This window comes from Haliotis asinina, chromosome 13, assembly GCF_037392515.1.
Source record: "Haliotis asinina isolate JCU_RB_2024 chromosome 13, JCU_Hal_asi_v2, whole genome shotgun sequence".
NCBI lineage: Eukaryota > Metazoa > Mollusca > Gastropoda > Lepetellida > Haliotidae > Haliotis > Haliotis asinina.
The window spans coordinates 39,807,722-39,822,681 of record NC_090292.1 but is presented as its reverse complement, the minus strand read 5'-3'; the positions used below and the strand labels follow the sequence as shown (position 1 = coordinate 39,822,681).

General features: G+C 38.8%; 1 protein-coding gene across 1 annotated transcript; it reads left to right on the top strand.

Moving 5' to 3' along the window:
• The first annotated feature begins 9,178 nt into the window (after window positions 1-9,178).
• On the top strand, window positions 9,179-13,757 carry LOC137259540 (uncharacterized). The gene is made up of 5 exons (XM_067797170.1): window positions 9,179-9,215; window positions 10,776-10,988; window positions 11,667-11,891; window positions 12,364-12,480; window positions 13,387-13,757. The coding sequence occupies exons 1-5, from the start codon at window positions 9,179-9,181 to the stop codon at window positions 13,755-13,757; spliced, it is 963 nt and encodes a 320-aa protein (XP_067653271.1).
• Window positions 13,758-14,960: the final 1,203 nt, after the last annotated feature.

Sequence of the window (14,960 nt, the reverse complement as noted above, 5' to 3'; positions counted from 1 at the left end):
AAATGACCCGCAATAAATGTAAAAAATCGATTTTCTTCTATGACGTCAAAAGTCGACAGAGAGGTCATGCACGTATATAGAGTGTGTGTGTGTGAGTTAATATTTAACGTCACATCGGCAATATTTCAGCCATATTGTGACGAGAACATTTAAAAAAGAAAAGGATTATATGTATATTATAAAATCTGTCGGCGAAGGACAGTAAAAGAACTAGAATATCACAATTTAAATTAAAACTAGCGTGGAAAGATAAAACTAATATCACTATTCGGACAATACAACATAAAATCCGGCTATAGATTGCCAACAAGTGAAGGTAGATCACCATACTAGGGGCCATGGGGACTTACAGTACCTTTGCTACCTGCATGGACCCTAGTTGGATTTACATCATCCCTTCAGCCGCTGGCAATTGTAAGAAATTGTAAGCTGTTAGCAATTTAGTCACATCTAGCCAAAAATTAAAAATACACATATGCTACTATTAAAAACACTGGAAGTTTAAACGTACATTTAAACGTCTCAGGAGGACAATACTTTTACGGTACTTCAACCCCCTTTGAGGGTACAGCCACTAACAATTCAAGTTACTAATCTAAACTACCATGAATTAAAATGCAGCTATGTACAGAATATAATAATCAAAATTCAGTGATGAAATCAATTTCTTTTAAAAAGCCAAGAATTAAATGAGAACTTACGGTGTTAAAAAGGTCCTTAATTGTTTTTACATTGAAATATTTGTCCCTTATGATGGAGAATTCAACACAGTGAAGCAGGATATGCTTGACCGTGGTTCTCTCATCACAAAGGATGCAAAACGGAGGATCCTCACCTTTCAGTAGCTATGAATGAGTATATCTAGTGTGGCCAATGCGACATCGTCGTAAAATAACCTCTTCAAATCTGGACTGACAACCCAAGTAAGTATAACCAATGTAAGGTTTTATCTCATGTAATTTATTTATTCCCAATTGGGTGTCCCACTTCTTCTGCATCAGATCACGGATATAAGATCTAATGTTAGCTTTATAATCAGTGTATGGAATAAGAAGTGGTGTCACAGATTTGTTGAGTGCCGCCTTGGCAGCAAGATCGGCCATTGCGTTACCAGAAATGCCCACGTGGCTGGGTAACCAACAGAAGACGATGTCGTGTTGGCCAGTAGCAACAGTATTATACAATTCAATAATTTCAATTAAAAGTGGATGTTTACAAGAGATATTTTTAATCGCCTGAAGGCAAGAAAGAGAATCGGAATAGATTATATATTGTTTATGTTTAGGGTGTCTTTGAATATATTTAAGAGCTGTTAATATGGCGTTAGCTTCAGCTGTAAAAATAGAACTATTATCGGGTAATCTAGAAGATATTGTTCTGGATCCAATGACAGTGGCACAAGCCACTGCGCCACCGTCCTTGGATCCGTCTGTAAATAAGGGTTTGTAATTGCTATATTTATGTTTTAATTGATGATATTCTTGTTTATATTGTAAGTCATTAGTTTCTGATTTTTTAAATGTAGTTAATGTTAGGTCAACTTGTGGCCTAACTAATTGCCAAGGAGGAGAAGAAAGAAGACGGAAAGGTGATATACCTTCCAGCTCAATACCGGCAGAAGAAGTAAATGGTTTAATTCTTAAACCTAGAGGTGTAACAAGAGAAGATTTTTTGTTGTACAAATCCTCATAAAGGGGATTGAACACACAGTTAAAGGCAGGGTTAGATTCATTAGAATATAATTTAGTAATATATTGTAAAGACAGTTTTATACGACGTTGAGTAAGAGATGGTTCATCGGCCTCAACGTAGAGACTATCAATAGGTGACGTTCTGAAAGACCCAAGACAAAGTCTTAAGCCTTGATGGTGGACGGAGTCAAGAAGTTTAAGATTGCTTTTGCAGGCTCCACCATATACGATGGAGCCATAATCAAGTTTCGAACGCACGAGTGATCGATATAGATGTAAGAGGGTTGCTTGATCCCCTCCCCACTTTGAGTTGGAAACAACTTTCAACAAGTCAAGAGCCTTCAGGCAGTTAGTTTTAAGGGACTTAATATGAGGCAGAAATGTTAAGTGGGAGTCGAAGATTAGGCCCAAGAACTTGGCCTCCTTTACAACTTTGATGGGAGTGCCATCTAGAGATAGTTCAGGGTCTTAATGTGGCTTATATTTTCTGCAAAAATGTATACAATTAGTTTTCGATTTAGAAAATTTAAAGCCGTTTTCAAGACACCATTTATTTATTTTGTTTATACACAACTGCAGTTGCCGTTCAATAGTATGCATGTTTTTCCCACGACAAGAAATATTAAAATCATCCACAAATAACGATCCATCTATTGAATCGTTTAAAACTTTTGATAAACTATTTATCTTTATGCTAAAAAGTGTGACAGACAGAATACTGCCTTGTGGAACACCCTGATCCTGAGTGTAATGATCAGACAGGGTAGAACCCACTCGAACTTGAAACTGTCTGTCATTTAAAAAGTTGGCTATAAATTGAGGTAAACGACCTCGCAAGCCAAAGTCATGTAAATCTCTTAAAATACCATATTTCCAGGTTGTGTCATATGCTTTTTCGAGATCAAAAAAGATAGAGACAGCATGTTGTTTATTAATTAGTGCATTTTTAACACATGATTCTAAACGCACTAAGTGATCAACAGTACTTCTGTTTTTGCGGAAACCACACTGTATATCTGTTATGAGATTATTTGTTTCCAAGTACCAAACAAGTCGATTATTTATCATGCGTTCCATGGTCTTGCAAACACAGCTAGTTAATGAAATCGGACGATAATTAGATGGATCCGTATGATCACGTCCAGGTTTAGGTATTGGTACTACTATGGCGTCACGCCATGAAGGAGGAAAGTTACCCGATGTCCAAATACCATCAAAAATATTTAGGAGAGTTTCCTGACAGGATTCTGGTAAATGTTTCAGGAGTTGATAATGTATGCTATCAGCTCCTGTAGCAGTATCATGAGCTTGATCAAGTGCAGTATGGAGTTCATGAATAGAAAACGTTTCATTATAATCTTCCCCATTATCGGAATTGAAATTAATAGTTTTCTTTTCTTGTTGTTTTTGATATTGCTGGAATTGTGGTACATAATTTGAAGAGGAAGAATGTTTAGCAAGGGTTTCACCCAGTTTATTAGCAATATCTGATTTATCAGTAAGCAATTGATCTCCATGTTTAAGATGATGGACAGTAGATTTAGTACCTTTACCTTTAATTTTCTGGACCATGTTCCACACCTTGGACATGGGTGTCCGAGAGTTTATTTTAGATACATAATTTTGCCAAGATTGGCGTTTGTTCTGTTTAAAAGTACGCCGTGCTTTAGCATTTACAATTTTAAATTTATTTAAATTATGCACCATAGGATGGCGACGGAAATAATGTTCTGCTTTTTTCCTTGCCTTCCTAGCTTGTTTGCACTCATCATTGAACCATGGTTTTCGAATATGGGGAACTGCAGAGGAATTTGGTATACACTCATCAGCTATAGAGTTCAATTCATCAGAAAAGCATTTAATAGCATCAAGAACGTCAATAAAACGTTCAGGTTTAAGTTTTTCAGCACACAGTGTTTCATATAAAGCCCAGTTAGCCTTTTTAAAATTCCGCCTTGATGATGGAGGAACATCAGTTGGAGTTACAGATTTTAGTACAGTAGGAAAATGGTCACTTCCACAGAGGTCATCGTGGACTGACCATTCAAATTCATTTAGTAGTTCTGAATTTGTGAGTGACAAGTCAAGAGCAGAATAAGTCCCTGTACAGGGGTGTAAATATGTGTTGGAACCATCATTATAAATACATAAATCATTGTCAGAACAAAAGTCCTCCAACAATTTACCTTTAGTGTTTGTAGTTACACTACCCCAGAGTGGGTTGTGCCCATTTAAGTCTCCCATTAATAATACAGGGCTTCGGGAGCTGATCATATAGAGCTTGAAGATCAGTTTTGGCAAACGTCGTCGACGGAGAAATATAAAGAGAGCATAGCGTAAACGCTACATGTAAAGTAATTCTCACTGCAACAGCCTGCATATTAGTAGGAAGTGAAACAGGGCTTTGAATAACGTTTTGTTTGACTAGAATGGATGATCCGCCAGTGGCCCGATCACCCGGAGGTGCAAAACAGTGATATGCATTAAAATGACGAAGGTTAAATGTATCTGTTTGTTTTAAATATGTCTCTTGGAGACATATCGCTGAAGGTATAAAATCTTGGACTAATAGCTGTAATTCATGTAAATTAGTCCTTAATCCTCTGCAGTTCCACTGTACAATATTATTGGAATAAACTATCTTTTGGGGGGATTTATTGGGGATCTACCCCGCACTATTTTAGAGGGCGACAAGCTATGTGCCCTAGAATGGACGTTTTCAGAAACGTCCATGTCTTCAAGAGACCCGTATTTATTGAACAATTGAATTTTGTTCTGTGACCCTTTAGGAGCTCTGCCACTTTGTTGTTTTGAAGCATCAGGCTTTGGCTTCGATTTATTTTTCACAGTTTGTTGACTATCAGCTGTCGATTGAGACTTTGAGTGTGACTGAGATGATGATTTGTGATCAGAAGACGACTTTGAGGTGCTAGGAACTGATTCCTTAGTCTGAGATGACGTAGTAGGGGATAAAAGCTGTGGAGAATCGCAGCTGACCCAAGTCAAGGTAGTTTGGCAGCCTGTAGATGATTTTGTTATTTTAGATCTGGACTCAGATGGTGGTTTTGCGACTGTAGTGTAACTTTCTGTAAGGTCAGATCTCTTCACCAGTTTTTTTGCTTCAGAAAAAGAGATGTTTTGGGTATATTTTATTCTGTTTATTTCCATTTGCTCTTTCCATATTGGGCACTGTTTTGACGAAGATGAATGGTCGCCTGAGCAGTTGGTGCATTTTCTAAAGTCACTGTCACAATCTTCTGTTGTGTGTGTCTTCTCACCACAGTGAGCACACACAACAGACAATGTGCAGGTAGATACACCGTGTCCATATTTCTGGCATTTAAAACACCTGAGCGGGTTGGGGATGTATGTATCGACCTGAATATTACAGTAGCCTGCCTTCACTGATTTGGGTGCATTTGGAGAGGAAAACGTAAACAGATACGTATTGGTTTTGATGGTTTCGTTGTTTCTTCGGGTTGAAAAGCGCTTGACGTGGAGTACACCTTGATCCTTCATTTCTGATCCTATATCAAGTTCCGACACATCGTCAAACAATCGGTCTCGATCCCTAACGATACCTTTGCTTGTGTTCAGGGTTTTGTGAGCAGACACTGTGACGGGAATGCCCATGAAAGATTTGATGTTCATCAGGTTGGTGGATTGTTGTTTTTTACTACATTCAACTAATAGTGCACCCGAACGTAATCGTCTAATATTTTTCACATCTCCAGCAATACCTTGAATACCTTTGGAGACAGCAAAGGGGTTAAGCTTTAAATGTGTTTTGTCAGGTGTCTCAATCACAACGAAACGCGGCCAATACTCAATCAGTGCAGATGGTCTATGGTCAGTATCATAAGGGTCAGTTTCAAGTAAACGTTTTGTTTTCTTGGGTGGAATTTCATAAGCCATGGTTAAATTAATTTGGTTCATCATCCGAGCTCCCCAGCCACCACGGAGTATCACAAGGACAATGCTAAAGCAAGCGGGCCTCCAGCCTGCAGCACCAAGGATACCCGGATGATATACTCTAGTAGAAGAATTATAAGAAATTAATCTACCAGATTGGCCCTTGAGCCATTGCCTTCTGGCACAAGACTCTAGGCAAAGTTCATATGATCATAATGCACAATACTTAAATTTACAGATTAACAATAGTGCCAAGACCAAACTTCAAAATAATTCCAAATGAGATTTCTGCAATGACACACATGTAGTCTATGCACAGGGCTTGGCATGACCAGCCGATTGGTTGAATCGGGCCCATTCAACCACCCGTCTAGGTGAAGTAAGGGCCGAAGTGGTGTGTTGGGCAAATGGAACACAGTTAAAAGCCCAACTGCCCTCAACCACCAGGATCCCGTCCTCCACCGACACGGGACGCAACCCACGGCAAACAGGTTGCCCAATTTAGTCGCCTCTTACGACAAGCAATGGGGTGCTGTGGACACACTCTGTCCCGGGTCCACACGGGAGAAGAGCACTTAGCGTTACCCAGCACCCACCACGAGGAGGTGGCTCTTCATGGGTGCCCACGTATATAGATAAGGGGGCATAACTCTACTATGCTTTACATTAGGTCAATGTAACTCAGATCACATGGAGATAATTTGCTGTGGATACGGACAGTATATTTCGTTATGTTTTCTTCACTCTGAACCAAACTATTCCATTTGATAAGTCTGCGCAGTTGTATATTGCAACACTAAGCTCCTTCTGATCCTAGTAAATACGTCATACGGCGTACTATGTCGTACAGCGAGCTCTGATAAACGGAAACCTGGAAATCGTGGAAATATCAAAACGAGACTCTGCCGCTAGAAAGGTTTAACGGTCTCTGACGGAACTGATATTACATCAGCCTCATTTAGGAGATAAAGGCATTCTGTTTTCATTTTTGCGGTCCTTTATCTGTTGATTTAAGACCGGTAAATGTCATTTAAAGCCGAACTCGTTAGCTTAGTTTTGGAGTGGCATCCGTATGGAGTACAGTCTTCTACGACTGTTTTGTAGAGCGGTGTCGGGCATTACCGAACAAGCGGCCGTCGCTGAACAAAATTCCATCCCCGCATATATAGATATTGTGAGGTTCGTTTTGTGTATTTATTTGTGTTACGAGTGATGAAACACCGGGGGAATTACTAACTTAGGCGTGATGTGATGTTAGCAGTTATGTAATACCCGGCACCACTCTATGTGGAATCTAGCGTTAAGTCAGTGACACTCAATTGCAATGTGTGCCGAAATTCTGTTGTTGAATAATTTCATTTGTACCGCTTGATTCCAGTAGGTTGTCACCGAACCATTCCGGTTTTAGATCAAATTTCTTTTCTCCGAATATCTCGTAGAAGGTACCAAGGTGAAAATCACCTATGTCTAATTCAAACGACATGTTTGTTTACAAACAAAAAGGTCAGCGAGTGCTATGTATTCATACGCAGGTGAAGCGGTCGACGTGTAATTAGCGGTCCTTTGATTTAGGTTTAAGGACGGTCACGTGCAGCAGTCAACCAATCAGAATCGATGTATCTCAAAATGTCTTGCTAGAATGTGCGTTACAGAACTACGCTCAATAAGCGCAAAACAACACATAACATGTTTAACCAGTGAGTCAGATGCATTGTAAATCAGACAGAGGCAATCTGTGATTCTATAGTTAAGGTACGCTGCCGCAACCTCTACATAAAGTAGAGGATGACGGTGCAATTAAAGTTTAAAATTAATATTCATTTTTAAATACCATTTTCTTATGAAACAAGGAACTGGAATTCAGTTTAACCAGAGTTGTTTGTGGTGTCAATTTACACTTTCACACGAGAAAATTCGGATCGTCTGAAAAGTAGGTCATTGTCTGAATAGGTTAATGAGACTTATGTTTCGGTATGAACTTAAAATGTGGTATAGTGCACTTACTGAGTCAATTTCCCATGTAAATATTAATCAAACAATCAAAAGCTTTCAAAGAATAAAAACGCATACCCTATGTCCACATATGATATGATGTTGAACACGGATATATGCAGATACTGCAATCAGTTTAATGAAAAAATGTCTGAACGATACGCAAAATATACATCGCAATAGTGAAAGTGCAATCGGACTGATATGGCCATTGTGTTTTCTCTTGTTCAACCGACCTTCACCTCAAAGAAATTGCCTAATATGTGCAACAATGTTGACGTGTGACATCACTACCGATGACCGATTTCTTTCAAAATGGTGGCTTCGCTGACAAGGGTGGACAGGATTTTATGAGGACGTTTTCCTTGATTCAGGGATCTTTTGCACATAAATGAGAGATGTAAGTAATCAGAATTATTCTGACTCTCTGTGTATTGTTATATGTTTTTATAGTTTACATTGTAAATGACGGAAGAAGCCAGAAATGCCGATAAGTACCGTTGTCGTTCTACGTCATGTTTGCGTCAGTCATGGCGTCACGCTGCACTAAAAGTTTGACAGTTTCATATGAATTATCAAATGATTGCATTGTATCTATTTTTAATTTGCTATTTTTTACGATAATCTTCCGCTCAATATTCTACGCGTATTGAGCCATTGTAAGCGATAATTACACGGCTGGATGCTGGAAAATTTCCGAAAATGCTACGCAGTGTAAAATCGGATTTTATTTTTGTTTACATTTCAAACAAGGGCTGTCTTTCGAGCACAGCGTTCGTTTCATACCTAGTATCTTTCGTTTCGTTTTAGCTAGACAGTTGGTATTGGTGACAAAGACCGTTTGTAATTTGATTCTAAGATGGGTGGGGAATTCAATGATGCATTTCTCGCAGCTGACTATGAAATATAAGCGACGTAATCGGCATCTCAATACCGGCCTTCTCGAAACGGGATTTCGTAAACACCATACAATATGGCGGAAAGTGCACTTCGGCGTTCGTGTAAGCGCATTTTCGAAAACATCCCAACCGATTCTGGGTTCATCGGCGACGTTTCAGAATTATCATTACTGGTTACATGAAAACTTGATATCAGTGATCAATAATATGCTATTTTTGAGATTCAATACTCACAGTATTTATCCGATTTTCACATTTCAAAACATACAGCAAATAACGCTCTGAATCGCGATTTTAGATAAGGTGAAAAATGGCGACATCTACGATGAAGCCAATTTGAAAAGCAGTTTTAAGTACTTTAGCTTGGTCTGAGATGATAGTGGTATCAAGAAACAGGGAATTTTCCACAGAATTCAAAACTGTAAAGTACATATAAGTGCGTGGTATTTCTAGAATTTTATTGGACTTGAAAGTGACGGGTGAAGAGGAGGGACATATGATATGTCCCTGTGGCATCGTATTTGTGAACTAATATGCGTGGAGTGTCATCCGCATTCATCATACATGCATGCATGCATCCATCCATCCAGCATTACATATATACATACATACATGCATACGCACGCACGCACATGCATACATACATACATAGTTGTGTTGACGTGAAGCTTGTTGTGATAAGAGATGACTAAGCCAGTGGGCAAGGCTGGGTTATTCATGTGTAGGTTTGGTTAGTTGATCGTTAGCCGCCGGGATGTAATACGTTCTATAGCCTTTCATTAATCTACTTCCACTTTTCTATACACTCGCCAAAACATTTGACATAAACATAACTTGTAGACATATTCATGAAGGATATTTTGCCATTGCGGTGGATATTGATGACTTTGTGTTCCTGTTAATTTATGGCCAGATGTGCTTAAAATGCTAACAGCTGAAGGAATGATGTAAAGCCAGCTGGGGTCCATGCAGGGAGCAAATGTACTGTAAGCACCCTGATCCCACGTATGGTCATCTATCTTCAGGTGTTGGCAATCTATAGTCTGGTTTATACATTGTCTTGTCATAAAATTCAAAATATTTTAGATTTGATTACTAGTTTTGAATTGATATCTGTCATATTCTAGTTGTTTAACTTTTCTTCGTTAACAGTGTTTCCATTTCTAATGATTTAGGATATAATTATTGATGTTCTCGTCACGATATGGCTGAAATATTGCCGATGTGACGGTATTATTATTAAAAATTAAGTCCCTCGCTCACTGTTACTGCACGAATTATCAAGAACACACGTTTTCTGTCTGTATTACGTTATTACATAATTTTTGAAACAATAGTTAAACATTTCAGTTTTTTTAAATATATCATATGGCATTACATCAAATATGTAAATAAGTACATCCCTGTCTAAATTCACAAACTAGTATTATAATATTGTAATAGAACCCCTTGACCTGTACCCTCACAACTTGCCTGCTACTTATGGAAGAAGATTCGTTTTGTGTCAACGTATGTTAATCCTGTTTCTATAATTGCAGGACTGTTTTGAAAACTGGGTTCATTGTGTTTTCAAGAGTGACCATCTGCCATATATAAATTGCAGTGACAATAGGAGCAATAGAGATACATAAACCATACCAAGGGGGCAACTACAACTACCAGCAAGGGGGCAACTAGACATGTCAGACACAACTTCAGCAAACTCTCGCTTGTCACAAGAGGCCACTATGCTTGTCGTAAGAGGCGACTAACGGGATCGGGTGGTCAGACTCACTGACTTGGTTGACACATGTCATCGGTTCCCAATTGCGCAGATCGATGCTGATGCTGGTTTGCCAGGGCCACACTCAATTACAGACCGCCACTGTATAAGTGGAATAACGCTGACTGCGGCGTAAAACGAACCTCACTCACTCACTTGATTTGACGGTTTTCAAGAAGGTCGAGAAATCACTTAGAACATTACTTTTGACACTCATATTTCGTCACACATTTTTTAGGGTTTGGATCTAGTCATTTTTTTTTTTTGAAAATGAAAATCGTACACATGTAAATTGCACGACATACACCAATCATCTTTCAAAAGCGACTGCATTGCAAATAACTATGGTTGTAAGGAAGTGCAAATGGTGATGCGCTCTCAAAACATTCAATATTATCGTAAGAAGATTGATTGATTCCCATAATTTTCTCCTAAATATTTTCAATCGTAAACAAAAAACATGAAGTTCCCCACTTTTTTGGAAGAGTATACGAGTAAGAATATGTTTATGCCGTGCAGGTGTCGCCCTTGAAAATGTTGCTCTTCACAAGCCAGCGGTTCAGGAGATTCCTGATACAGGGGCCTATGCTGGCCTCTGCACCGACGGTTACAACGACGGGGTCTATTACGACGATTCAGCTTGTTGTATGCTCAGTGGGAAGTGGTGGATAGTTGATCTCGCCAACGTCTACAACATCTCCTACGTCATCATCTACAGACGGACGGATGGTTGTGAGTAAATCAATCGGAGCAAGACATTGACCACCTGCTCACATCATTGATAGTGAACCTGGTCACAGTGAGAGTAGAGTCTTTGTGACTTTCACGACTGAGATATCCTATCTACTCTTTTTTTCTTTTTTGTTATTTTCCCTTACGTCAATTTCGTAATCACAAAAACCAATTCATGGTATATACAGTTTCTTTTTCGCTGATATATCAGCACCTGATTTATGATGATAATAGAAACACTTATTATTATTTAATACTACTTTAAGGGACCATTTGTCATAATATACAGAATATTTACCAAAAAGGATTAATTGCAGGACAAAGAATGGTTTTTCAGGATGATCAGTAGCTTTTAAAACATCACAATATTTACTTGTTACTTAGGCAGTTTACCGTACCGTACGCTTCCGTTGCAGATGCTAAAATCACAAAGCCTTTGAAAGAGAAGCTGTTCAGTTCATTCATTTACCGTGTTATGACCTGCAGGATGTGAAACTGTGTGCATATTGTGTGGATATTATCTCGAATGAATGTGCATGAATGTTGATAATACACACTCGTCGTTTGCCGATCTCTCAAGGCATTATGCAGCAATACTTATTAACAGACGGTTGTTGCTAGATAGCTACAGTCATCATCTCTTGAAGTCATTAAAGGAAATGTCTTAATATGCTTCAGCCTTTCCCAACAATGCCGTGGTGGAAGGTTTTCTGCAGTATCCCCCGATGTGCCCAGGAAGTGGTGTGGAGTGTGGCCGTGTTAACCGAGCCCTGCTAACAGCAGAAAATATCAGCTGTTCGACTCCTGTCGAGATGAGGTACCTGAGGGTATCCAGCACTTCCCCAAGCCCTTCAATGTGTGAGGTGGAGGCCTACGGATCTCTTGTTCGCACAATCAGTTCAGGTAAATTGAAATGATGTGGGATCTGAAATGAAGTCCTGTCTTAAGTAAAGATCCCACTTGTCTATTGTTAATTTCTGCAGCTTTGTCGTGACTTTACAATAGCGAGCTTGTCATTTTCCATGCTGTCAGAATAATGTGAATCCCAAGAAAGGTTTCTTTTTTAACAAACCGCCTACTTCGTGCGGACACGTTACCAGCAAGGAACACATTGCACGTCTTTGTTGAGGAATGAGACATTATTGCAGAAACCTGGCCTTCTGACTACATAGGAACTACTGTACCTACGTGTGGTCACTGCTCAGATAGCTAATGGCTACATGTTAGGACTCCTTTAGTTAGAACTTCACTATCCAGGAAACAATTGCTTGTTACGCCTTCACTGAAGAATGTTTGATATGGTCGCACAAATGATATTCTGATCTGACACCAACCATTTGGTGTGGAATAGCTGGATTTGACTGTATCATTCCAGGTGACTGCCCACGTGTTGAGATGACCCCACAGCTCAATAAGAAGCTGACAGGTGCGGTTTCCACATCAACCATAACAACTACAAAAGTGGCCTGTGGGTTTGAGTGTGTAAAGGGAGGTAACTGTACGTCTTTCAGCTACAACAGTGCCACAGGGGAATGTTTGTATTCCTCAAGACTGCCCATTCAAGGCGACATGGTATCTGGTACAAACTGGGTTCTCTACAAACCCTGTTTCTAACTATATTATAGGCTGTCTTCTGTACTGAGTTATTTATTCTGTAAAGTATCTTTGTGTGAAAATACAAACGAATAATTTCCATGCGGAATACTCTGACGAGTACTGCGATCCTCAGTAACAGTCAACAGACGGCAAGTTGACCTTAAATGGTTTTCACCTAATCCGTTAGTCCTTACTGCATATAAGACAGAGAATAAGATAGGAACAGTCGGTCAAATTTCCTTCTAATGAACACGAAAACTTCATGTTAGAGCAATTCAGTATTTGGTGGAAACGTTTTCAGTTGGATTAAACATTGAACAAATGTTACTGTGTCACCTGAACTGTAATTGTCTTAAATTCTTGTGATGTTTTTGCACCTGCCTTCAAGATTCATTCTTAAATCTTGCATCTTTAAATTTTCATGGTGCAATTTCAGCTTCCGACTGCCCGAAAAAACGAAACACCGTTTCTAATTACTAAACTGTGCAATAATTTACAGTATACGATATGAAAATATTGTTTTCTTCTTAAAAAGACATTATATGCTACATATATCAAATGTCTGGCGAATGTGAGAAAGTAAATGGAATACCAATGACCCTATGCCAAACAGTTTGAACAAGATTTCTTAAACTTAGAAGAAAGAGAAGCCGAAAACTAGGTTATTTCTTTAAAAAATAGATGCAAATAGTTTGGGTATTTATGGTAGTTCTAAAAAGAGAAAACCATAAAGTTTAATCAAACAGAAAATGTAAAACCAATGTGAAATTGCCTAAACCCAAAACTACCAAGTCTGACTCAGCTCCTGTTCGCATCTCACTTCCCTCCAGTGGCAAAACATCACACCACATCAGCCGTCTACTCAAGCAACAAGCAGGCATCGACACATACTTCACCACAGCCACACCCATCAAAACCATCATCAGGGCAAATGGTAGGAAACATCCCTCAACAAAACAAGAGCCTAAGGGTGTGGTATACAACATCAGCTGCAACTGTGGCAGCAACTACATTCGAGAAACATCCAGACCACTAAACATCCGCATCAAAGAACACAAGATATCAGCATACAAAGCAGACAAAAAATCAGTCATTTCGGAATACATCACCAAATTTCCTGACCACAAAATCAATTGGGACACTATCAAAACAACTCTCCAGCAACAAACATGAGTACAAGCAGAGAAAATTAGCAGAAGCTATTCACATCCGCAGACACAACCCTTCCATAAACAGGGATCAGGGTATATTTCTACCTAACCAATTCGACACTTTGATCACCAAATATTAATCTCTGGCTTCAGTCACTAATCCTCCATTAATCTGAGGATGACAGTATAGTTACCGTCTGTGTGCGATTGTGAAGAAAAACTGTCTTGCTAGTGCATATGTGTTGCCAGGGTTGGACGAAGAGTCCATATGCAAGCTCGATGTTAAAATGGGTAGAACAAAGCATTGACAGGGCTGTTGATGTGAAGATGTAATTTTGGCCGTTATATTTACGCATGATACACCATTTAGAGGCTGATGCTACTAGCAATACAACTTCTACCACATACGAAGTGTTTTCATGATGTGGGAAACTTGATTCTGTAACGTTGTGAAATGCACGTTTCCTTGTATACACATGTATACACAGACTGAAAAGCACTTACATATACACATACGTGTATGTTTACATTATTGATTTATGCAGCACTCAAGATGGATACAAAATCACAAACTTGAACAAGTAACTTATTATTGCAGCGGAGGTATATCAAGAACATAATGTGAATCGTGTTCACATAATGATTCAATATGTATTGTTTACTCCTTTCACTTAGTGACTAAATATAATTGTTTTTATAGTATCGTATTTCATGTGTGGAACGTATCTAGGTGAGCGTTTCCTTCTGTCTATCTGTACCTTATCGTTATGATGTTCTCTCATTAGGTGCATTTAGATAATGTTTTATTGAATTTTTTCTTTATGGAATTTGAAATGAATTTTCGTCAAGCTCATTATTTAGTTATTATTATTCATGTTATGAACATCGTGTAGTCTGTCATATTCTTTTGCATTTGTCACGTGTAGGCTGTAACTTTTACACATATGCGAGGGCGATTGTTTAAATCTTAATTTGCACGATTTTCAAAAACTGTCCTCAATGTATTGTACTGGTTTCCATCGTGTTTACATTTGACTTTCACAACCCGGCTCAAAAGGAACACTAGTGACTTAGTGCTAACACACACATTTATCTACATATTTTGTGCATTATGTGTAGGTAATGTGTGTATAGGTATTGACATTTTTTTCTTATCCACTTATCGTATGCCTCTGGTGTCCGACGCCGTAATATTGCTGTCATATTGATTAGAGCGGCGTAAAAT